A 25,330-nucleotide genomic window follows, 5' to 3' on the forward strand; every position below is an offset into this window, starting at 1 on the left:
ATATTGGGGCATCAAGGATTGCCCACTCTGAAAATGGAAGTTCAAGCCATGCGGCTACGTCTTCAATAATAAAAATTAACATTAAAACAATAGCTTTTTGGTTGTCATATATTTGTCTGCTTTTAAATGATTTAAAATACGTTAGCTGTATGGTAATTTTTTTGTTTTTTTTTGTTTTGTATTTTTTGTTTTTATATTTTTTATATATTTTTTAATGTTTTAATTTTTTATTTATTTATTTATTTTATTTTTTATTTTTTCCCATTCGCTCACACATTTACACAATATATACATTGTACTCACACATACATATACAGTTAACACATTCTCACACTCATTCATTCACCTTTGATAAAATAATAATAATAAATAAATAGATGATAAATACAATAAAATAAGGTTAAAAATAATAATAATTAAAATAAAATAAATTTGATTTAAAATAAATAAAATAAGAAAATAAAAATTTAAATTAAGGTAAAATATTAAAGTGTATAAAAAATATATACACAAGATGTCTAATCTCGTTATTCACGTAGGTCATCGGGCCATCTAGTGGAAGCCAGGTAGTGCACCCTGTGTCCAAGTTGTCGTACAAGTCCGTTATCTGACTGTTGCGTGTTTTCATAAAAGGTTTTTGCACTGGTTCTAAATCGGTCTTTCAAATAGGGTACCCCTGCGAGTTGGTGAAGCTCATTCGTTGGGAACCGGTATGGAAGATGTAGTGCTCTTTTCAGAGCACGATTCTGAATTCTTTGTAGCCATTGTATGTGGGTTGGAGCAGCATTGCCCCACACGACAGCAGCGTAGTCTAAGATTGGTCGCACTAGTGTGAGGTACAATATCACCCCCAGTCTTGATGGTAGTGTTGACGCTGGATTTAATAATGGATAGAGCTGTACCATTCTTCTCTTGGCTTTCTCTCGAATATCTTCTATATGAGGTTGCCATGTCAATCGCCTATCAAGGGTCACACCCAAGTATTTTGCTGTTTTTGACCACGTAACTGGGGTGCCCCTTATCTCAATGGGCTGGATGTTAGGTGGAAGTGGTCTTCTACAGATTGCTATTGCCTGCGTCTTTGTGGCGTTGAAAGACAGTCGCCATTTCGTTGCCCATTCACTCAGCTTATTACATGCTTGTTGCAGTCTTGCTTGGAGGTGTGCAGCATTCATACTTCGGGAGTAAATGGCTGTATCATCGGTGTATAAGGATAGGTGTGTTCTGGCCGTCGATTGTAGGTCGGATGTATACTAGATGTATAACAGTGGTCCCAGAACGCTGCCCTGAGGTACTCCTGCTTTGATTGGTCTGGTGGACGATATACCGTCTTGAGTGCGGACATGAAAAGTCCAGTTTTCTAGATAACTCTTCAGGAGTGTTGCGTGTGAAACGGGGACCCCTATATCTAGGAGATTATAGAGGAGTCCCTCGTGCCACACACAATCAAAGGCACGAGAAACATCCATAAATACAGCCCCCAAGAATTCCTCAACTAGGCGCAGTAGCTGCTGGGTGGTGGAAAGGCCTTGGCGAAAGCCGAACTGGACGTCTGGTATCAGATGTTCTGCTTCCACATGCTGTTGAAGTCTCTTTATGTATAAACGTTCAAAAAGTTTCGATATGGCAGGTAAAAGACTGATTGGTCTGTAACTAGCAGGTGATCGAGGGTCCTTTCCTGCCTTCGGTATGGCGACGATCTCTGCATGTTTCCATGTGAGGGGGAAGTCGCCAGTTGCCAGGATCTCATTGAACACGGCCGCTATTATTGGTACTGCAGTAGGTGGTAATTGCTTCAACAGCTCATTAGTTAGAAGGGCTGGTCCTCCAGCCTTCTTTCTGTTTAATTCTTAGAGCTGTTTTGTAACTTCTGCTGTCGTGATCGGTTGAATGTGGTCATCTTCGGCTCGACTGGCGAGGAATCTTGGAAGTCTCTCATTGACTAGGCCAATGTGGTCAGCGTCGGCAGGGTCATTCATCGGTGTGAAGTTTTTTGCGAATACATCTGCCAAAGCATTTGCTTTGGCATTTGGTTCGCTGATTATGTGGTGTCACCGCCAGACACCACACTTGCTAGGTGGTAGCTTAAATCGGCCGCGGTCCATTAGTACGTGTCGGACCCGCGTGTCGCCACTGTCAGTACTTGCAGACCTAGCGCCACCACATGGCAGGTCTAGAAAGACGGACTAGCACTCGCCCCAGTTGTACGACGACTTTGCTAGCGACTACACTGACGAAGCATCGCTCATTAGCCGAGCAGATAGTTAGAATAGCCTTCAGCTAAGTCCAGGCTACGACCTAGCAAGGCACCATTAGCCTTACATAGCAATTGATAATTATCGTCCAAAGCCTGTCTCAACAAGAACGATGTATACCACAAGGATAATAAAGTTAAGTATTCATGGAGCTGCATACTTTTCTTATAGCATTAATTAGGTATCCTGTTCCTGACTTCACGCCAGCCGGCGTGTGTGTACGCGTGCCTTTCGGCTACCTCAGAGTGGCGTGGCTGTTTTGCTACGCCACAACAGATTGGCGACGAGTCTTAAAAAAGACTTTCGCGTTCGTATTGCTCTGTTTTAATTTGCTTGTGTCATGGCTTCGCCACAATCTCCAGATGTACTGTCCGAATTTTATCGCTTGCAGAATCAGCAGACGCAGGCGTTATTGGATGCCCTGGGACAGCTCGTCCAGGGTGAACGTGCGCTGCAAAACGATGCGGCCGCCGCCGCTTCATCGCTACCGCAGCCACAACATGCAGTTGCACCGCAGTTTCGCCAGTTTGACCAAACCCACGAGACTTGGCCTGAGTGGTCCCGACAGTTTGGATTCCATCTCGCCGCCTACAGAATTCAAGGTAATGAGCGGCTGCCGTTTTTGCTTTCGTGTGTAGGTGTGTCCACCTACCGTGTGATAGTGAAATTGTTTCCCCGACGCGACGTAGCAACTCTGTCATACGAAGAAATTGTGTCGGCTTTAGATGCCTATTTCAAAGAAACAGTTAATGTAGTTGCAAAAAGGTATACGTTCTTTCGTACAAAACGTACGGCCGGTCAAACTAATCGGGAGTGGGTTGCAACATTGCAAGGCCTAACAAGGGATTGTGCGTTTCAATGCGACTGTGGCCTTCCTTATTCAGATACTATGGTGCGTGATGCAATAGCACAGAACGTTTCTGATGTTCGTATACGGGAACAGATTTTGAAACTAGTCAATCCCTCCCTTCAACAAGTGATAGACATATTGGACAGGCAAGACACACTTGACTTTGCTCAGGCATCATTTGAAACTTCGCCAGCTGTGTGTCGCATTAACCGGCCCGCCGGGAGCGCTGCAAGGAACTGTAAACAGCCTTCGCGCACGCCAAGCGCACCATCACGTGCCCCGCGAAAACGAGCGAATGCAGTGCTGAAATCATGCCCGCGGTGTGCAACTAGACATTCGCGTGAACATTGCCCGTCACGCCAAGCTATTTGCTTTTTCTGTAATAAGAAAGGACATGTTCAAAGTGTTTGCCAGAAAAAGCTTAGATCGGACACTATTAACCATTCCCGGCCCTTTGCTTCGCGCCGGAATCAAACCAAGGACACTCAGGCTCGGGAACATTCGCCCATGGACATTCATGTAGTTAATGCCACTCCGCCCAGTGTTCCTCTCTCTAATAGTGACTGTGTTCGTCCCACAAACAGTGTGCGTCGACGTCGACGGCAATCCCGTCACGTCGCCAGTGATTCTGTACCAGTGTCTGTTAAAGTTGCACAAAACAGTCGCTCTTGTCGTCAGCAGGATAATAAACTTTTTGTAGATTTGGACTTTGCCGGACAAGTGATACCATTCCAGCTCGATACCGGAGCTGCAGTTTCATTGCTCAATCACGCCACGTACAAACAACTGGGCGCCCCGCCGTTGCGTGCCGCAAAAGTTCAGCTCACTAGTTATTCAGGACAGCATATCCCTGTGTTAGGACAGTGCAGCCTTCTTGCAACATATAAGGGACAAACAAAACTTGTGTCATTTTATGTTCTTCGTTCTTCTTCTGCAGTGAATTTGTTTGGTTTAGATTTATTTCAATTGTTTCACTTGTCTATCGTAAATCGGGTCCTATCAGTGAACCAGACTGTGCCTTCCGCCAGTGTTTCTCGACTATGTGAGGAATTTGCAGACATTTTTGCACCGGGCCTTGGTTGCGCTAGGAACTATGAAGCACATTTGGAACTCAAAGTCAACGCGCAACCGAAATTTTTCAGAGCGCGCAATGTTCCCCACGCATTGCGTAATGAGGTCGCAAGAACATTACACGATTTAGAATCCCAAGGTGTAATTGAACGTGTGCAGGCTTCTCTCTGGGCCTCACCCTTAGTAATTTTGCAATAACCTTCCGGAAAATTGAGACTTTGCGTGGACTTCAAGGCCACAGTGAATCCACAACTAGTGACTGCTACTTTTCCTTTGCCCCGCCCGGAAGATCTTTTTGCAAACTGTGCCCGGGAAAATATTTTTCAAAGTTGGACCTAGCAGATGCGTACTTGCAAATACCGGTGGACGAAGAATCCCAGCGCGTATTGGTGGTTAACACGCATCTTGGATTGTACAGATTCAAAAGACTGCCATTCGGGTGTGCATCCGCCCCTGCATTGTTTCAGCAATATTTACAAACTATTTGTGCGTCGGTCCCTACTGCAGCAAACTATCTGGACGATATAGTGATCTCCGGAAAGACAGAAGCGAAACATTTACAAAATCTCCGAACATTATTTCAGGTCTTGCGACAAAATGGTCTTCGCTTGAGGAAGGACAAATGTGTGTTTTTTGCTCGTGACTTGCCATATCTGGGACATGTAATTAATGCCCAAGGCATACATCAGAGTCCGGAGCACCTCCGTGCCATACAGGACTTGCCTTCGCCGCAGAATTTGAAGCAGCTACAGAGTGTGTTGGGAAAAATAAATTACTACCATAACTTTATTCCGCATGCCTCTTCCATTTCAGCTCCGCTTCATCGCTTACGCCGTAACGGTGTTCCGTTCGTCTGGTCGACGGAATGCGAACGCGCCTTTCGCCAATTGAAATCGGCGTTGCTTTCAAATACTTGCCTTACGCCATTCGATCCCCAGAAACCCCTTTTGTTGATGGTAGATGCATCGGATTTCGGGATCGGTGCTGTGCTTGCGCACAAAGATGGTTCGCATGATCGCCCTATTGCCTTTGCGTCCAAATTGCTCTCGTCAGCGCAAAGAAATTATTCCCAGATAGAGAAAGAAGCTTTGGCTCTCGTGTTTGGTGTTACAAAGTTTCACGATTTCTTGTATGGTCGTCACTTTACCATCATTACAGACCACAAACCTTTGACATCGCTTTTTCATCCGAACAAGCCTGTCCCTCCGCGTACCGCGCAGAAATTCATTCGCTGGTCTATTTTCCTCTCGCAGTACCGCTACGATATCTTGTATCGGTCCACTGCTAAGCACGGCAACGCAGATGCGTTGTCCCGTTTGCCTGTTGCCGAGGATAAAGCATTTGATTCTTCCGAACTTGCTTGCATGTTCATTGATGCGGAAACTGATGACGTGGTCGAATCGTTTCCGATTGATTTTCGTCGTGTAGCTACAGCCACAGCTGCTGACCCTGTCCTTGCTACGGTTTTTCGTTTTGCTGCTACGCAATGGCCCTTGTCAAAGTCGCGGATCGAGGATCCGTTGGTTCGCAGATTTTTTGCTCACAAGGAGAGACTTTTTGTACGACGTGGTGTTTTGTTGTTGCGTTCTGATAATGATCAGTCTAGGGTCGTGGTCCCACGTTCGTTACAGTCCTCTGTCTTAAAGCTTCTCCACCAAGGACATTGGGGTATAGTGCGTACGAAACAACTTGCTCGTCAACACTGTACTTGGTTCGGAATCGATGCTGCGATTACGAATATGTGCTCTTCTTGCATGGCGTGTGCCGAACAACAATCCGCACCGCCGCGGAAATTCTTTGCATGGCCGAAAGCTACTTCCCCTTGGCAACGCTTACACATAGATTTTGCTGGTCCATTCTGGAATGCTCGATGGTTGGTTGTTGTCGATTCCTTCAGTAATTTTCCTTTTGTTGTCCGGATGTCTTCCACGACGTCTTCTGCCACCATCCAAGCGTTGTCTGCTATCTTTTGCATTGAAGGTCTTCCACAGACTATTGTTTCCGACAATGGCCCACAATTCATGTCCGCAGAATTTCAGTCATTCTGCAAGGCCAATGGTATTCAACATCTGACATCCGCGCCGTTTTCGCCTCAGTCCAACGGTGCCGCTGAACGTTTGGTCCGGACTTTCAAGTCACAGATGTTGAAATTGAAAGAGTCGCATTCTCGGGAGGACGCGTTGTTGCTATTTCTGTCTTCGTATCGCTCTCAGCCCCGAGATGGTCGCTCGCCGGCTGAGTTGCTTCACGGTCGTCCTCATCGAACCTTGATGTCTTTGCTGCATCCGCCACATCGGGTTCCTGTGCAGCGGCAGACTCCTGCTTTTGCTCCTGGCGACGTGGTATTCTATCGCAACTATCGCGGTTCACGGCGTTGGCTCGCAGGGCGCATTCTTCGCTGCCTCGGCCGCGCGATGTATATGGTTTTGGGGGCCTCTGGTGAGGTGCGTCGGCATCTCAATCAGCTGCGCCTCTGTCGTCGCCTGGGTTCTGCCGCTCCCCGTCTGCTTTCAGCGACGGAGCCGTCCGGTCAGCGCCCTGGGGACCCATCTACTGGCTCGCCTCATCCCCAGGTGTTACCGACGATGCCTTCCATTTTGCCTCATGGCGTCGCGCCGCCGCCGCAGCCGCCGCCGGCGCAGCCCACAGAGGACGCTTCGCTGCAGCCGCCAACCGCCTCCCTGGGTCACGCGCCGCCGATCGCTTCCCGTGACCAGCTGTCCTCCGCCATGGAACACTTGCCCTCTCCGGACCACATGGCGTCGTCGCGCGTCGGATACCCCGACGCAATGGAGGTCGACCCTTCGGCCACTCCTGTCTCTTTACGGGCGCATACACCGCATGTTGACGTGCACCCTGGAGTAGGTTTCCAGGCGTTTCCTAGCTCCCCTCGGACCGAATGGCCGGGTGCGGGTGGCACAGCCTCGCCTGTTGTTAGGCTCCCCACCTCATCGCATACGTCAACATGGGGCCCTCCCCACGGCGGGCGGAAGCCTTATAAAACGACCGTTCGCCGATTTGCGGGGGAGGAATGTGGTGTCACCGCCAGACACCACACTTGCTAGGTGGTAGCTTAAATCGGCCGCGGTCCATTAGTACGTGTCAGACCCGCGTGTCTCCACTGTCAGTACTTGCAGACCTAGCGCCACCACATGGCAGGTCTAGAAAGACGGACTAGCACTCGCCCCAGTTGTACGACGACTTTGCTAGCGACTACACTGACGAAGCATCGCTCATTAGCCGAGCAGATAGTTAGAATAGCCTTCAGCTAAGTCCAGGCTACGACCTAGCAAGGCACCATTAGCCTTACATAGCAATTGATAATTATCGTCCAAAGCCTGTCTCAACAAGAACGATGTATACCACAAGGATAATAAAGTTAAGTATTCATGGAGCTGCATACTTTTCTTATAGCATTAATTAGGTATCCTGTTCCTGACTTCACGCCAGCCGGCGTGTGTGTACGCGTGCCTTTCGGCTACCTCAGAGTGGCGTGGCTGTTTTGCTACGCCACAACAGATTATATGGTTGCCCACATGTAGTGTGGGTAACTTCTGTCCGCTTCTTAGTAGAGACTTCGTCATCTTCCAGGCCGATTGGTCTTGTAGTTGTAGCAGTGCAACCTTATCTGCCCAGACTTGATTCCTGTGTTTTTCTGCTTCTGCCTTAATTTCTCGTTGTAGCGATTTACTAGGCGCTTTGTGGCTGGATTGCGCGTTGCCTGCCATTCTCTGAATGCTCGGTTTTTTTCCCTGATGGCTGCTATGATAGGTGGAGGCAGTTGGTGAGTTTTTGGTGGTAGAGGCCGTCTCGGTGGTGTGGCTTCTGTTGCAGCGTCTAGTGCTTTAGATGTTAGGTACAATAGAGTGGCTTCTGCTCCTGCTGTCCCTGGGTCTGGTGCATCCAGGAGGTCTCTTTCAAGCAGTTGACAATACATTTACCAGCTGATTCATCGAATATCAAGATAGTGTCTAGCCGGTTTATTGATTCTGACGTGGTTGACATCAAAAATGACAGGTTCGTGGTCAGATGTAAGGGCCCTTCTGGTAGTGGCAGTAGCACCATTGGGAAATCCCTTAATGATGGCTATATCCAACACGTCGCTCTGTCCTCTATTCGGAAAGCAAGTGGGGTCGTATGGTCCCACGATAACGACGTCCGCTGATGTTAGTGATGCGGCTATTCCAGATGCTATTTTTGGCATTAAGGTCACCAGCAAGAAAAAGATTTCCTTGTTGTGACAGTAGCACCTCAAAGTCTGCTTCTTCTAGATGGCCACGGGGGGGCCTGTACACTGCAATGAATTGTATGTGGCGGCCTCTTGATGTCTGGACTGCAACTGATGTGGCTTCTACTGTGGCTAATGCTGGAAGTGGCAGTTGGTGATGCATCAAGGATTTTCTTACATATACTGCTGTTCCTCCACCAGCAGTCAGCCGGTCCGTCCGGAAACAGCTGTAGTTGGCGACTCGTACTTGGATGTCGCATTTCAAGTGTGTCTCGGTGACCAGGCACACGTCGATTCTTTCATCTTGGAGGAATTGACGAAACTCTCCTACTTGATTGCGAATTCCATTGGCGTTCCATGTGCACACAGTTAGCCCAAATCTAGCTGCCATGTTGGGTGGTGGAGGTTGGCTGTGGAATGGCCTGTAGGGCAACTTGAACTGCAGCAGAAATCTGTTGCGGAATAGTAGCCATGATAGCCTGAAGGGCGTCAGTGATAGCTTTCGTCATGACTTGCATGACTGAGGTCAGATTAAACTCTTGGCAAGAGGTGTTGTGTTGTGCCTGAGTTGTTGGTGGTCCGGCACTGATTATGTGCTGCTGAGGTGCAGCAATGGTCGGAGGAGGTGGAGCTGGGCGATGGGGAGTAAACTGAGTACGCCTGTGGTGGTGTAGGTTGAGTCTCTGTATGCCTGCAGTGGAGGCATTGGCCTTAGAGGATGAAGCATTATTGGTGTTGGTCGTTGCTACATTTGTATTTCTCCTAGCAGCTGCAATAGCAGCATAAGTGAGACCCTGGTGAGTGGTTGCCTTTTGTCTAGTCCTATAGGCTTTAATGACAGCCAAGGTAGCTAGCAGGATGAGCTTTGTTGCAACGGACACATGTGGAAGGAGTGTCTTTGTCCTTAGGGCAATCTTTGGAAGTGTGTTCTTGGCCGCACTTCACACACTTGAAAGGCATTGCAGTGTCTGGCTACATGGCCAATGCCTGGGCATCGATAGCAGATGGTGGGGCCACGTTTATCCCGAGGCTCCTCAATTGTGACGTCTGTGTTGGCTATGATCTTCATTGTCAGTAATTTTCGGTTATCTGGTGTGTTGGTGAGCACTACCATAAAGAGAGGGGTGTCTTTATGAGTTCTAGGCGACTGCACTCTGGAAATTGACCTAGGGACAATTCCGGTGGCTTCCAGTTCTTCCCTCAGATCATCACACGAGAAACTGAAGGGAAACCCTCGAATGACTTTTTTGATGGGCTTGTCAGGCGAATAGGTATAAAATCCCCATTGCCTTTTTGAGATTTCTTCTGTGACTTTCATAAAATGCGTAGTATTTGCGGTTTGAAGCTTATAGAGGTCTTTACCAGCTGTTCTGAATTGAAAAGGGTTGCAAAGAAGGCCCTTAATAGTTTGCAATAGTATCTTATACGCCTCCTTGAATTCAATGATGATGGGAGGAGGTTTCTGTGCGTTTGTAGAAATCTGGGCCGTGGTAGCCTAGGTGTCACTTTGGTCGGTTGGTTCAGCGTCCATAGCCGCGGAAGAGTTGTTTGTTGATATAGGAGCAGCATTCGTAATCTTTCGGGCTGGAGCCGTCCAAGTGGCTGGAATGAATCCCTCCTCATCGGCGATGGGGCGGGACTTCTTGTGTCGGTTTTCGCTGGCTGACGAGTTCGGGGTTGTCTCGTCCATCTTTTTCCACTTGGCAGGTCCAGGAAGTTCTTCTGTTGGTGTAGAACACATAATAGTCGTTGGCATCATGTCGGTAAGAAGCTTCAAGCTTTCATTTGGATCTTGCTCGGATTGGTTGGACGTTGCATTGCCAGTGTGATGCAAGTCAGTGTCTCTCTTGGCATCGAGTTCTTGCTTCTTCTTCGAAGCCTCGGACGAGCGGGGCGCCTTACGCGTGTCAGACATAATGCCAATAAAGGCGAAGAGATTTGCACATAGAGGAAGGAAAGCTAGCCTTGGCCTCTGCCAGCGCGGGTTGTCCCATGCGAAAGGGGCCCTGACTCGCAAAAGCCCTCACTATCGGTCCCTAGATGTGCAGTGTTTTATTCCTGAAGAAAGGACTGCACAACCAACAGGTACAGGAACACAACAAGTTGCTTCCGCGTGCGTGAAACGTGTGAGGAGGCGTCGCCGGACGACAACGCGTGAACCAACGCGTGGTCAATGGGCGTGACTGAGTTCGTAGCATAATAGAGGATGGGGCCCCTCCATGCCCACACCAACGTGGTGACCTGACCAAACCAAAAGTTCTACTGTCACCTCCGTAAACATGTTAGTTTTTTAATCAGGCGTCACAGGATGCAGGCTGTGATGTTATCCATGCATCTGGGTAAGATTACTCATTAACATGGTCCATCAGGACATAGAAGTGGTCGAAAACGATTGAAGGGTAGCGGTTGTAAGGGCAGAGGAAAAAAAAGTGCCAAGGCCAGCGCCAAGGGAAAAAAACCTCTGCGACAGTAGGACGGGTAGTAAGGGCAGTAGCGGCTTGCTAGCTGCGACAGAGCATGCAAGGTGAGGGAAGGTTAGCGTGCGGTATCGTGCAACGCTACCTATGTACTGCGTGGTCGTTAGCTGGGTCATTCCGGTTGCTGCGGCTGGGCTCGCTTGTAGTCTCCTGGGCCGGCCGCAGTGGCTTCCTCCCTGTAACATAAAAGTTCAGCGCGGCAACGCAGGCGCTGCTGTTAGGCCCTCTGCTGCGCCTTGTCGTCAGTGACTTGGTGCAGCTTCATCAGGCTGGTGTAGAACGGCGGCGATCGTCTGCCGTTCAGCGTCCTCCTCTACTGCACGGCGCAGCCCTTCTGCACTGTAGCTTGGAGCAGCTCCGCTTGCTCAGCGAACTGCGCCGCTTCAGCGTCGGAGAAATGCACGCCGGTCGCTCGCGCTTGCGCGATGTGGCTGCCTTTCTGTCTTCTCGGTCCCTTGGAGGGGCCGCTCCAGCAGCGGTCGGCGTCGCCACCGGTTCTGCTGGGGCGGCGGTTTTCTTCTTTGCACCTTACACCTGCGGTGTTGCTTGGGCAACCGCTGGGACAGGCGCGCGAACGTCCTTCTGCGAGGTCGCAGGAGTGTTCGCAGGTACGACTGCGCTGGGGCCTTGGGCGAAGAATGCACGCAGTTGCCTCAAGGCCTCCTCCTTCTCTGCAGCCACGGCGGCCGCGAAGGCAGCCCTCTCCGCCGCCATGACGGCTTTGAGGGCTGCTGTGGCCTACTTCACGGCGGCGCCGAGTTCGAGGTCACACTTCTTCACGGGAGGGCGAGCTGCGTCCTGGCTGCCCGTTTCCGAGCGGTCGTCCCTGCCCCTGGCAGGTGGATCTGCTATTGCGCCGTCCCTCAGCTGCGCCGGGCTGTTCTGCGCCCTACGCCGTTTCCGACGTCGTCTTCGCTTCTGCCGCTGCGTCGGTACGGCCGCGGCCGCCTCGCCGCCCCCGGCACGGTTGCGGCTTGAGAAGGCTGCACAACCGCGCCAGCTGGCGACGTGCGGGCCGCCACACTGGACACAAGTCGGTAGAACGTTGCTGCCGCGGTCGCAGGCAACCGAACCCGGCTCGCAGCAGCCCTTCCCGGACCGCTGCCTCGTCACAGCACCAAGGTAACCCCCTGAGGAGTGCCTTGGTCGTCTTCATCCTTCCGACGGAAGGTGCCTTATCACGCGCCGGCGGCGCGTCGACGACGTGGTCGGCCACTGCGACCTTGATCGCCCTGTGGTCGGCCATGTTTGCAGCTCGAACGCAGATCAGCGAGTCTGTATCGACAGACTCGTAGACCACCTCGTTCCGAGCGCAATTCGTGATGGTGGCGAACAGCGCTGTCCACCCGCCTTTGCACTTGACGTACAAAGGGGGAACAGGCCGCGACTCGTCTTCTCGCGAGTTCCTTGCACGGTCGGCAGACTCAGTGAGTTGCACAACCGAAGGACCCTTCGTAGCGGCAGGTTTCCTCTGTGCACCCTTCTTTCCCATGCTGCGAGGCGCGGAACACGACAATTTGCACGCGTTGTAAGAACAACGCACGACAATCTGCTCTCCGCGGCGCCCACAGCACAGAAAACCTCTTCACGAGCTCTCAACGGCCGAGTAAGCGAAGCGCGCAACGGCAGCGATGCGCTCGCCTCGCCAGCTCAGGCCGCTCTCTCGCTGTTGAGTTCGTAGCTTTTTTTTTTTTTTTTTTTTTCCTTTATTGAATTTCAATTCCCCCCAAAGGGGGCGGGCTGGCAGCAGCTTAGGACGCCGCTCTGCAGCCTACAGATTTTCTGACAAAGAGCAGGAGAATAAATAATAATAAAAATAAAAAACAGGCGATAAAATCGGGGACTTAGTGAGTAACAAGGTGAAAAGAAAATGGGGAAATTAAAACAAACAACAGAGGGATGATGAAGCGAATAAAAATACATACAGAGCAGACAGTGGAAACAATAGACAATTAAAAAAACACGGCGACAGTCTGGATTCTGTTCGCAAAGTAGATAAAATGCACACCCAGCGACAGCATGGTTTCTGTTCGCAACACAACACTGAATAGTCACTAGAACACAGCACGAAAAAGTCGGCAAAGGTGACACCACAGTCGAGAGCAGGTGGGGGGAAACTGGACAGGAGATGGGAAAACAAAAAAGGGGGGAAAGGAGAGTAAAAGCGAAGGGGGGGGGGGAACCGGGAAAGGAGCTGATGGAGGATGAGGACCCATAAGAGGGGTGGGGGGCAGACGCGACAGGGAGGGGGGTAGGCAGAGGAGGGGAATACAAAAGGACTGGGGGGGAGAAGGGAGGTAGGGAGAGGTGTAGTGGGGAGGAAACAGGACGGAAGGGGGGGGAAGAGGGAGCCCAGGGAAAGGACAGAGGAAAGGAGGGGGAGGGAGGATCAGAGTTGATAGGAAGGATAAATGGAGGGAGAGAGGGCATCATCCGGGAGGGGGAGTTGACGGAAGCCACCTTGGGAAAGGAGATGGAGGGTGTAGAGATGGAGGGTAGGGGGGACACAACGGTGAAGACGGGGCAGGGGGCGAGGATGGGAGAGGAGAGGAGCAACCAGGGGGTGAGGGGGTTCAAGACGGCGGGAGGTGTAGAGGATGCGGAGATGTTCGAGGAAGAGGAGCAGATGGGGGAAAGGAATGAGATCATAGAGGATCCGCGTGGGGGACGGGAGGTGGATACGGAAGGCGAGGCGGAGTGCATGACGCTCAAGGATCTGGAGGGACTGATAGAATTTGGGGGGGGCAGATATCCAGGCAGGACTGGCATAACAGAGGATGGGACGGATTAAGGATTTGTAGGTGTGGAGGATGGTAGAGGGGTGCAACCCCCATGTCCGGCCAGAGAGGAGTTTGAGGAGGCGGAGGCGGTTGTGGGCTTTGGATTGGATGGATCGGAGATGAGGGATCCAGGTGAGGTGACGGTCAATGGTGAGGCCAAGGTAGGTGAGGGTGGGGGTGAGACGGACAGGACGTGCGCAGACAGTAAGGGAGAAATCCAGGAGCCGGAAGGAGCGAGTGGTACGACCTACGATGATTGCCTGGGTCTTGGAAGGATTGAGTTTCAGGAGCCATTGGTTACACCATGCAGCAAAAAGGTCAAGGTGATTCTGGAGAAGGCGTTGGGACCGTTGGAGGGTAGGAGCGAGGGCGAGGAATGCGGTGTCATCAGCATATTGCAAGAGGTGCACTGGAGGGGGGGGGGGGGGTTGGGGCATATCTGCTGTGTACAGGAGGTAGAGGAGAGGGGAGAGGACAGAGCCCTGGGGCACACCGGCAGAGGGGTAGAAGGTGCGGGAATTGGCATGATGGATGGTAACGTAGGAGGGGCGGCGGGAGAGGAAGGAGGCCACCAGACGGATGTAGTTGATAGGAAGGGCGTAGGTTTGGAGTTTAAACAGGAGACCGGGATGCCAGACACGGTCGTAGGCCTTTTCAAGGTCAAGTGAGACAAAAATGGCGGAGCGACAGGAGTTAAGCTGGAGGGAGAGGAGATGAGTGAGGCGGAGGAGTTGGTCATCAGCAGAGAAGGAAGGTCGAAAGCCACATTGGGTGTTTGGGAGGAGGTGGTTTTGGTGGAGGTGGAGATGGATGCGCCGGGAAAGGATGGATTCCAAGAGCTTGCTGAACACCGACGTGAGACAGATAGGACGATAGGAAGAGGCATCAGATGGAGGCTTATTGGGTTTGGAGAACATCAGGATACGGGAGGTTTTCCACAGGTCGGGATAGAAGCCAGTGGCAAGGATGACATTGTAGAGGGCGGCAAGGAGGGAAAGGAAGGAGGGAGGACAGTGTTTGAGGTGGCGGTAGGTAACGCAGTCGTGGCCGGGAGCAGTGTTGCGTTTAGTGCGGAGTGTGAGGCTGATGTCCTGTGTAGTGATGGGAGTGTTAAGTGCAGATGGTGGGGTGGAGTTCGTAGCGTTTGCGCGTGCCTATTTATACGGAGAGTCACGTGATACAAAGCTGCTGAGGATTGAAAGCGCATGCGTCAAAGATATCAAAGTCGCCACTACTGCGCTAGTCATAGATAAGATGTATATAGCAAAGATAAACATATAAGTCCAGAGTGCAAACAAAATAGTGCTGCTGCGAATCCTCCGTGCTTGTAAATAAATAATTAATCTTTAAAAGTGGTAACATCTGTCGGAAGTGAAGATGCAGAAATTCTTTCCGAACAAAGGTGTGAAATAAACGGTTTCCAAGCATTGTCAAGATGAAATCTTTCGTCACAGTTTAGCAGGTTGTCGGCTAGTTGTATTTCTACAGCTTCCTTAACAACTGAGTCCCAGAAAGATGAAGCAGTAGTTAAAATCTTAACATCTTTATAATCCATGGCATGGCCAGTAGAAATGCAATGTTCGGCAACTGCTGATTTGTTGGACTGAAGAAGATGTATGTACCGCTGGTGTTCGACGCATCGTTCCTGTACAGTGCACGTGGTTTGCCCTATGTAACGTTTGCCACACTCACAAGGGATTTCATAAACTCCCGCCTTTCGCAAGAGCAGATCATCCTTAATGGATCCCAACAAGGCTGCAGTCTTAGCTGGTGGGCGGAATATCACATCCACTTTATGTTTCTTCAAGATTCTAGCGATTTTAGAAGAAACATTACCCACATATGGGAGAAAGGCTGAAGCTTTGACTTCCCTTTCCACTTCCTCATCCTTTTCCTGTGATTTTTCTGCAGTTTTTATTTGCAGGCCTTTCTTTATCTGCTGTTGCGAATAGCCATTTTTCCTAAAAACCTTCAAGAATTATACCATATAAATTATGTTGCTTTTATTTTTAATTTATGTGTATGATATATCTTTTTTGTGGAGGGTACTGCAGCCAAATATTTATCGAATGACTGCAGGCCGTTTTGTACTTTGACTGTTATTTGTTTAACCTTTCTTTCGTTGCACAACTAGTTTCAGCTCATGAAGCCACTGTATAGTGATAATCTTTAATTTAGACAATCATGTAAATTGGCAGCGTCTTCACAATCTGTGCCTCCAGTCCTATTGGTTTACAAAGTTTTGACATGTGGTCTGTGTTTCTCACCTTATGTGCACAAAGCAAATTTCAGAACTGTTGAAACATCAAGAAAAGTTGGATTTTGTAAACCAGTAAGAATTGACAAACACATTGTGAAGACGCTGTAAGTCTAGGTATTTGGCAAATTTAAAGATTATCACTAGAGAATGGCTTCATAAGCCAAAACTGGTTGTGGATAGGAAAAATATTAAATAAATACTATCCTAAGCAGAAAAAATGCTGCTTTTATTTGTAACTTATGCTAGCAAATTGTAAACTGAAATTTTTGGTGTTCTAACTCGCTGTCTCTTCCCCAATCTTTCTGTCCTTTCCCTCCCGTCGGCCACTCCTCTTTCTCTCTCTCTCTCTCTCATTCTGCATTAGACTTGTCAGATATACAGTGTACTGTTAAAGTATGAGAGGGATCAAACTGGACCAACCAATGACAATTTTTTTGAAAACTCGACGTAATAATAGTCATCTATATCTACATCCACAAACAACCTGATGGTGTATGGTGGGGGGGTACATCTGATGCCACTGAATGATGCCCTTTCTATATTCAATTCGCAATGGCGCGTGAGAAGAGTGATTGTTGGTAAGCCACTGCATTAGCTCTGAATTCTCTAATTTTCTCATGGTGGTTATTTCGCGAGACGTATTTGGCAGGAAGTAATATGGTATCCAACTCTTCCCAGAAAGTACTCTCTCGAAGTTACAATAGTATATCTCCCTATCATGTACAACGCCTCTCTTGTAGTGTCTGCAACTGACGTTTTTTGAGCATCTCTGTAGTTCTCACGTGGCAACTAAACGATCCTGTGACGAAAGGAGCTCCTCTTCGTTGGATCTGCTCTATCTCTTCTATGAATTCTATCTGGTAAGGGTCCCAGATTGATGGAGAATAGTCAAGAATCGGTCGAACAAGCCACTTCTTTAGTGGATGATTTTCGTTTTCTTAAGATTCTTTCTCTGAATATGTACTGCTTCTGATTTTCCTACTATTTGTTTTACGTGGTCATACCACTCAAGGTCGCTCCAGATAGATACTCCTAGATATTTTACGGTCGTTACTGTTTCCAGCAATTTGTCATCAACAGTGTAGTTGCACAGCAGTGGATTTCTTTCCCTACATACATGCGATACGTTATTTTATTTACATCGAAGTGTCCCACACTGATTCACTGGATATCTACATAAAGCTGTTATTAAAATGCTAGTGTTACCTATAAATACTTTTTTCTTTACTATGATCATTTACATTGTTACAATAATGTAGGAATAATAGAGGTCTTAGGGTAGAGCCATGTGACACACCATACTTAATCAATGATTTACTGGACAGCTGGGTTGGTCTTATAATGAAATGTTCTTTCATCTCATAGTGCCTGAATATTACATTATCCTGACTGTCTACTCGATAACATTTCTTTTGTTTTGGGATACTCCCACATTTTTGGGCTAGTTTTTTGACAGTGAATTCGGTTCAGTAGTACACTAAACATTTTCAGGATCACAATCAGGAAGTTACTGAGGCACTCTTAAATAAGAGGTTTGGGACTGGGGAACAACTTTAGAAGTCTTCCCTTGGTAATGCAAAAGGCGAGCAAAGCAGGTCCGTATGCAATAATAGCTGGAATGTCAACAGGGAAGAACTGCTGATGTTACATACAATACAGTCACACTGTAAGAGCTGGGTGTCGAAAATGCCAATACAGCAGAATGACATCATACAGAGAGGGAAATGCCATCAATGTGTCAACCACACAGGGTCAAATAACAAGGCATAAGTCAGAGGCAAGAATGATTTTTTAGATCACTGATACTGCAGAATATATCCACCACTGCTTCTGAAAGGTGAAATTAAGACAGTTTTCAGCTACAGCCAAAGAGTCCACAAAGCTGACCAGCCATGAAAAGCAGACCAAGTGAAGTTATTTTTGTCTCACAATATCAACACAATTGATGCAGATCTGTACGACTATTACTCCTGTGCAGTGGCTTGGTCTGCTTTTGCTCAATTCACAGCCGGCCAGCCCAGAAGGACGTGTCAATCAATCCTCAGTTCAAGTCAAGACACTCATCATCATGCCTTCTGGAGGGCTACCCAGTGCGACCAGTCAACAATTGTCAATGGGCAGGGGCATGCCATAGCCACTGCCCACCTTCTTTCCTATAGACATACTCCGATGCTGTTGGAGGCCTTCCTCCTGTCGAATGCTGCAGTGTGACCCAGGCCAATATCGCACACTCAGTTCAGGGCCAGTGAGTGCTTATTGGGATGCCATCTATGATGTCAACGAGAACTCTCTGGTAACCAACTGCCACAAGGGGCTAACACCAGGTCAGCATAGGCAAGACTGGCCAAGTTGAAGCCAAAGTGCCATGATGCCATAGGCCACTGAGTACATGCCTCCACTGCTGCAGCAGCTGAGACAGTGTGGCAAATGAGGGTGTCAAAATGGCTCTAAGCACTATGGGACTTAACATCTGAGGTCATCAGTTCCTGAGGGTGTCAGTGGATGGTGATGTGGCTAGCGCCCTTCTGCCCACCACTACTGCTGGCAGCTGTGAATGAAGACAACAGTTTATTTTGGAACAATAAATGTTTGTTTCTTAATGTCGTTTCATTAGCACCTTCAGGTGCTGAGTAAGCCATGTTCCACTGAGTTAAGTCTCACCAATGCTCAAGTGGTGACAATTTGGCCTGATTGTGATACTGAAGACTTAACACTGTCTCCTAATGTACCGCCCAGTCACCAGGCAATTACATCTGGCATCAGAAGTGTTGCTGTCTAGCACTGTTACATCTCGTATCATCAGTACTGTGAACACTGTAGTGTGTGATGGCATCAGACAGACCAGTAAATGGAATCGAAGCAAACATGTTACAGGAGAAGCTAATGAAATAACTGTCCTAGTGGCAGTGTACCAGAACCCACAGATAAGTGCCTGGCAATTACACAGCGATTCTGGTATATCTGTAGGCAATATTTTCACAATACTGCATCGTCATAAGTATTATCTGTACCACTTGTCACTGCAACAAGAAATTCATGGCACCAATTTCCCTAACCACATGGTGTTTTGTGAATGGGCATGTCAACAAATGCAAACAGCCTACATGTTCTTTGCTGAGATACTGTTTTATAGTGAGTCTACATTCACAAACCATGGTAGCATTAATCAGCATAACATGCGTTACTGGAGTGAAGACAATCCACACTGCTTATGGTAAGCTGACAACCAACATCCTTGATTGGTTAATGTATAGTGTGGCATAATGGGAACAAACTTATTGGTCTGTATTTTATCGACGGCTCGTTGAATGGACGCAATTATCGAACGTTTTTGGAATAGGAACTACTGGTACTACTGCAGGACGTTGCCCAGGACGTTCGACAATGTATGTGATTTCAGCATAACGGTTTTTTAGCGCATTACACAATTCAATCACATGAGGTATTAGAATGTGTTTAGACTGGTAGATGGAACTGCAGAGGTGACCCTATTAATTGACCTGCTAGGTCGCCGGATTTAATGTCGCTGGATTTCTTTCTGTGGGGGATATTTAAAAGATAAGGTGTAGCAGCAAGTACCAACAGGCTCTGAAGATACAGTCGATCGCATCAAAAACGCCTGTGCTGACATTCCCAGAAATATTTGTAGGGTCCTTTGAAAAGAGGATCACTAAGTGTCCTGATGTTGATCGTACTACATTTGAACACCTACTCTAATTGAAAAAATAGAGTAGAGTTCCCCTTGAGCCATGGCCACAGTGGTGCAATTGAGTAGTCCCCTGTTTGATATGTCACAGGAATACAACGTTGCAAACGGGGTTCCCAATTAGAAGTTGTGAAATAATGACCTGTCCTACAGTTGCAGCATGGAGATGGGGTCCTATGTGTCATTGAGCAGCATCTCGTAAATTGCGATTGTGTGCCCATTTCTATTCCTCTGATTACAGCACAAAATGTGGCGAAATGAAGAAAATGCTTGAGACAAAAGTATATCAATTTTGCTGTAGAATCGTAATCTGCAATAAAAAATAGCTGTTCGATTGAAGATTTCGAAGTTGCCCTCACCATGCACACATATGGATGGGTAGAGGGTTTAGTGTGGTGTCATTGGATATCCCCCTCTGAGACAAAAATATGGTAATTATAACAGGTTTTGAGTCCATGTGTAGTTTTCTGATGAGAAATTATGGAGTAAAACTCATTGAACATAGGGAATTTTGTACTTTTACTGTGGCTGTTGAATTGCATGACAGCTGGAAGTTTACTTCAGTCGCAACATTTTATCTAGAGTGGATTCCCAAGTTTCCGTGGATACTAGCCATTTCCTCCAGTGCAGTATTTCTATCACAGTAAGAAAATGGATTAGGCTTGCTCGGCTTATTATATATCAAAAGAGACGTCACTAGCTTATTAAAAGAATGCCATTAATCCTACAAACGAGATTTATTGAAAAGTGTTATTTATTTACTTTCCTCTGCTGAATAATTCCTCATACTTAGGCTACATTTGTTAAGTCATTTACTACCTGTACCAATGTGATAAAAATGAACCGTGATAGCTACAAATAAATGTTTTAATCTGTATCATATACGTTTCTCTCTTATTTAAAATCGGAATTTTTGGATTTTTAGGCTTAGTAGTTTTTGGCATCTGTTGATACCTACGAGGAAGACTGAAGCCAAATTGTGGATGTCTAGAGCTACATAAGTTTCATGGAAGTAGACAGAAGCAGTGATGTGAGGTAAAAAAAAAAATTGTGCTCTGTGTACCAGAATGTGTTCAAACTTCGAGAGTTCGAAGAGAATCCTGAAGTTAAGTAATTATTATTTTGAGAATACAGCTATTTTTTATGACATGAAATATCGTTGATGTGATATTTGTGATGTGAATATAAAAAGACCCATTCCACTTGATTATGATTTATCATATAAATGATCCATGGGACATGAAACTAACTAACCAACCTTATTTTCTTCTTGGCATAACATTACTGCATGACCTGCGTGACATATGCTCACCCATACATTTTTAAGGAATTAAGAATCATGACCCTACTATTTATATTTATATTTGAAAGTATAGGCTTCCTTAAGAGCCATAGAGAGTTTTCAGAGGTGAACAGCGCGGTATTTTTAAGGAATTAGAAATCATGACCCCTTCAGCTGTGTTTATATTTGATACTATAGCCATAGAGAATTTTCACTTTTGAACAGTGAGATCCACAGTTATCAAACAAGGAATAAGGATGAATACAGACAATCAATACATTGCGACAGTGTACTATACAAACAGAAAATCCTCTATAGTGAATTGCCAGATTACATAAAAAAACACCAAACATTAATATATTTAATAAAAGAACTTAAAAAAATCTACTAAAAACAACAGCTTCTGTAACATTTATGAATATCTGGAATACTGCTCAAATCTGTAGGTACTGCCTCATAATCTCACTAAACAATTATATATAATTGCCAAAGTATTCCTTGGTAAAACTAAACTTCTTTAATTAATGAACTCATATGTCTAATCATGTACCTACATTATGTGCCATATATATTGACATGAAATTCTGCATGTAAAATCAACCAAAATGTTTCAGTAACTTTTCAGCAACATGTCTACTTTTGTCTATATGTATGTACAAAATTTTGTTATGCCTAATTAAACTGTTTATGTCACTACAGTCACGAAGGTGTGTTGATAAAAAAAGGATCCAGACTTGATGAAATATTTCCAGTTATATACGACTTTATTTTGTGCATGAATGTAAACATGTAAAATTTTATACTGTTTTGTACTTTGACAAGTTCAATATCATGAATGTCATAGGTGCTAAATAAATACAAAAGTTAATGGAGGGCGAGGTTGACGACGCATTGAAAACTGCGCCACTGAAGTTTTGGTTGCAGCGTGTAGAAATCGTTGCTCATGGCGCCACTGCAGATTGGCGCGTCACTAGTTGCATTTGAGAACCCATCTTTTGTCGATCTAACATCGGTGTATTTACTACCAAAGATTACCATTGCTTAATGTGACTGTGACATTTAAATAGGCGTGTCTGTTGATACCTAGTTGTGAGTAACATGACGTTTATGAAGTGTATATGTTTATGAGTAGTGGTAGTTATGAAATAAATGTAGTCAACGGTATTTATGTTTGCTATGTTATATTCTTTTGCCATGTATGAATACAATATGAGCATGGTGTATTTAAGAAAAAAAAATTAGTATACCGAAAGTAAATCAGTAGTAGTGTGAAACGAGCCTAATATGCTGAATAATTTATAGTCCTATGTAAATAACGCCTTTTTATCCTTTCGTCAGAGACGAGTTGCCTGTGTAGCCGGATTACTTTTCTGTGCTAATGTATTTCTGAAAGTATTCCATAAGCTGGCATACCACCAATGGAAAAGAGCACCGAAGAAGCGCAGTCAGTTAAAGGGATACCCCTTAAAGTTGTTGACTTAGCTCGTGAATGTAAAAAAGGTGTCGTAGCCTCGACTCTGCAGGAATTAATAAGTCGAGGTATGTCTAATTATTTATGCATGTTTGCATGTGTGAGAAGGCGCTCATAATATGTCGCAGGTCGTTGTTATGAGAAATTATTTTGTGAACTATATTTCATTTGTGTTGCTGTTGGTCTTCAATTCAGAATATGGTGGCGTCATTCTCTAATTGTATGTAGCACAGACGTTAAAAAAAAAAAAAATTGCGCAGTAGTGAAAGACGAGTAAGTAGGGAATTTTTTTTTTTTTTTTTTTTTCGGTATGTCCTAGGAGTAGATAGGAGACAAATATTTATGAATGCCAAATTTCCTCCTTTCGCTTGTGGTGTGATACAAACTTGAATTAACAGTAATTTTGGGTGTGTGTACCAATGTTGTTTTCAGATGGATTTGTATTTGATGAGTAGATTCAGGAGAGGAGAAATGTTTTGTCAGGCTTTGTAACTTATTTCGTAGACTTAACTTTCTAGTGATATCAAGTTAATTACAACCAAAGTATTAAATTAATATTGATATTACATGTACAAATCAAGTAAATCATAGCCTATATCATTATAATCTTAAACATTAAAATAAACATTATCCATATCATAGTACTCTTTTATATTATGATTTTTTTTTTTTTTTTAAAGCAAGACCACTTATTTTTGAGGGTGTTTTTTTTTTTTTTTTTTTTTTTAAAAAAAGTTTGTGTGAGTTGTAATCCAAATCCCTCTGTTCAGTCCCTTGGTTTCTTCACTTTTTATATATTTGATGACATATGAGCAGTTTTCTAATTTGTTAGTTCTTTTGTATAACAGATAATTTTTTGTAGTGTTCTGGTTATTTGAGGTGCAATCTTGTATTAATGGGAATCATTAAAACTAGAAGTCTGTACTTTTTTTTAAAAATACACTTGTGGTATATAATTAGCTAAATTACATAAAATGAAGTGACTTTTTGAAAAACAATAAATCCAATGGCAACGCAAGTTTCTCTGCTTAACTCACCATATGTCTAACTGGTAACAATACATCTAGCATCTTTGCCACCAATATACATATTGAGGTAATATTTTTTAAAAGCTTAGGAACTTCTTGATTTCATCATGGCCTACTTTAATGGTGGAAAAAGGAATTACACAGTGACACGTGGAACTGGAAACTATATATGTTTCAGTTGGCTGCTCTCACACTTATCATATAATGACTAATATAAATATTGCAAAAATAAATTAAAGCCATATTTCTTTGACAATGCCTTTGACACCATGGAATTTCGGGGGGGGGGGGGTGATGTGATGCTAGGTATTACTTTAATCGTCTTATACAGTATTAACCCGGAATTAAGTTTCAGATCATCTGAGGTCCGTGACTATCCATGCAATCATATGAAAGGTTATCTAAAATGTTTCCAATATATTGACACGATTCATACATTCGCACATAGTGTTTAAGTTCAAGTTATTACCATCCTCGTAGATCTTTATATACAATGGTACAGGATTTGTCAGGGATGTGAAACACATCAAATTGCATGTCAGTTGGCAGAAGCAGCCAAGCTAATTCTGAATAGTAGTGGCTAATAAAGTACTTTTACACACACACACTCGAAATGTTCAGAATAATGCCTTCCTGCGTTGACCAATGTGTGGGGATCACAATACACCAATAATTGAAAGATGTGCAATTCTATAATTTCATAGTGTTGAGTAATGTTGCCTTGTTGTCAGTATGATCCATCAGTCTTGGATGAAAGTTTACAAAAAAGAATGTAGATGTGAAATTTACTATACATACAACAGAAAAATAAAACCAAAGAAACATACTTGCCAACCAAAGTCAGCTGAGACACAAATCTAGCGATAGCAAGAGTCAGCACAATCTCTCGGACAGCCAACCTAGACACCTCAAACCAGGAACTCCTCTGGATGGAACACTAGACATGGTCCTGCTGACAACAACACATATACTGGTCCCTGGTCCAAAGTACAGTAACTTTGGCCAGTCTCATACCTTCTCCACAAATCTAGACATTCACGCACTCTTCAGGTAACACATTGACTGCCACAAAGCTGCTGGAGGACATAACAGAAGTTCATATCTGATGCCTATGTGGCTGTTGGCGGCCACATTTCTCACATTAGAGAGCACTACTGCTTACAAGTCTTGTGCAAACATGACTCATTTCAAATACACCACATCACCATGATGACATGCAAGAAAACACAATTATGTCGTGGATCAAAACAGGTGAGCGGTATCGCAAGCCTAATTTGACCTGGTAGCATAGTAGTTGACTCAAATTTGGGAAAGAAATTAGCCATTCAGATACAGATTTTTTGTAGTTTCCCTAAATCAGTTAAAGGTAGTTTCAGGAGGGTTCCTATGAAAAAAGGATAAGTAACATTTCTTTCCCCAGTCTTGTCCAATCGTATCTTGTGTTTGGTCTCTAATGCCATCACTATCAATTGGATCTTAAACCCTGATCTTTTGCTTTCATTGAGTAGCTGGTGTCATCTTGCACATCTGCAGTCTTCCTGTCCATTATATCTCTATTACACATATACTAAGTAAATGTGTTACTGTCATACTGCAGCAATCTGTAAGGAGTATTGTATTAAATGTTCTGGCATTGTCATATGGAGTGTGTGCTGCAATTACCTGAGGACTAAACGTGTTTCTGAAATAAGTGAAACTGGATGATAATGAGACAAAATAATCTTTATGGTGTGATTGCATGTGAAAATAGTGTCTGTACTTGACTCGTTGAGGTGCAGTTGTTGACTTGGAACGTAACTAACTGGTGATGAAATGTGGTGTGTAGTAAGCTCATATGCATGCAAGAAAGAGAGGAAGTCATGGGATTTGTGTAGCCTTGTAGAAAATCTCAAGGTAATGGACATAATCGAAAAATAAAACAA

General features: G+C 45.5%; 1 protein-coding gene across 3 annotated transcripts in view; it reads left to right on the top strand.

The window, feature by feature from the left end:
• Nucleotides 1-21,896: 21,896 nt before the first annotated feature.
• The window catches only part of LOC126183282 (DNA fragmentation factor subunit alpha-like), a 92,210-nt gene continuing 88,776 nt past the window's right edge, over nucleotides 21,897-25,330 (top strand). For 2 of the 3 annotated variants that reach the window (XM_049925113.1, XM_049925111.1), the window contains exons 1-2: nucleotides 21,897-21,998; nucleotides 22,248-22,448. In XM_049925113.1, the coding sequence (XP_049781070.1) occupies nucleotides 22,328-22,448 (121 nt within the window). In that variant the 5' untranslated portion in view covers nucleotides 21,897-21,998; nucleotides 22,248-22,327. Of the gene's footprint in view, nucleotides 22,071-22,247; nucleotides 22,449-25,330 lie in introns of all 3 variants that reach the window. The other variant, XM_049925112.1, reaches the window with a different exon arrangement.

Source organism: Schistocerca cancellata, chromosome 4, assembly GCF_023864275.1.
Source record: "Schistocerca cancellata isolate TAMUIC-IGC-003103 chromosome 4, iqSchCanc2.1, whole genome shotgun sequence".
Lineage (NCBI taxonomy): Eukaryota > Metazoa > Arthropoda > Insecta > Orthoptera > Acrididae > Schistocerca > Schistocerca cancellata.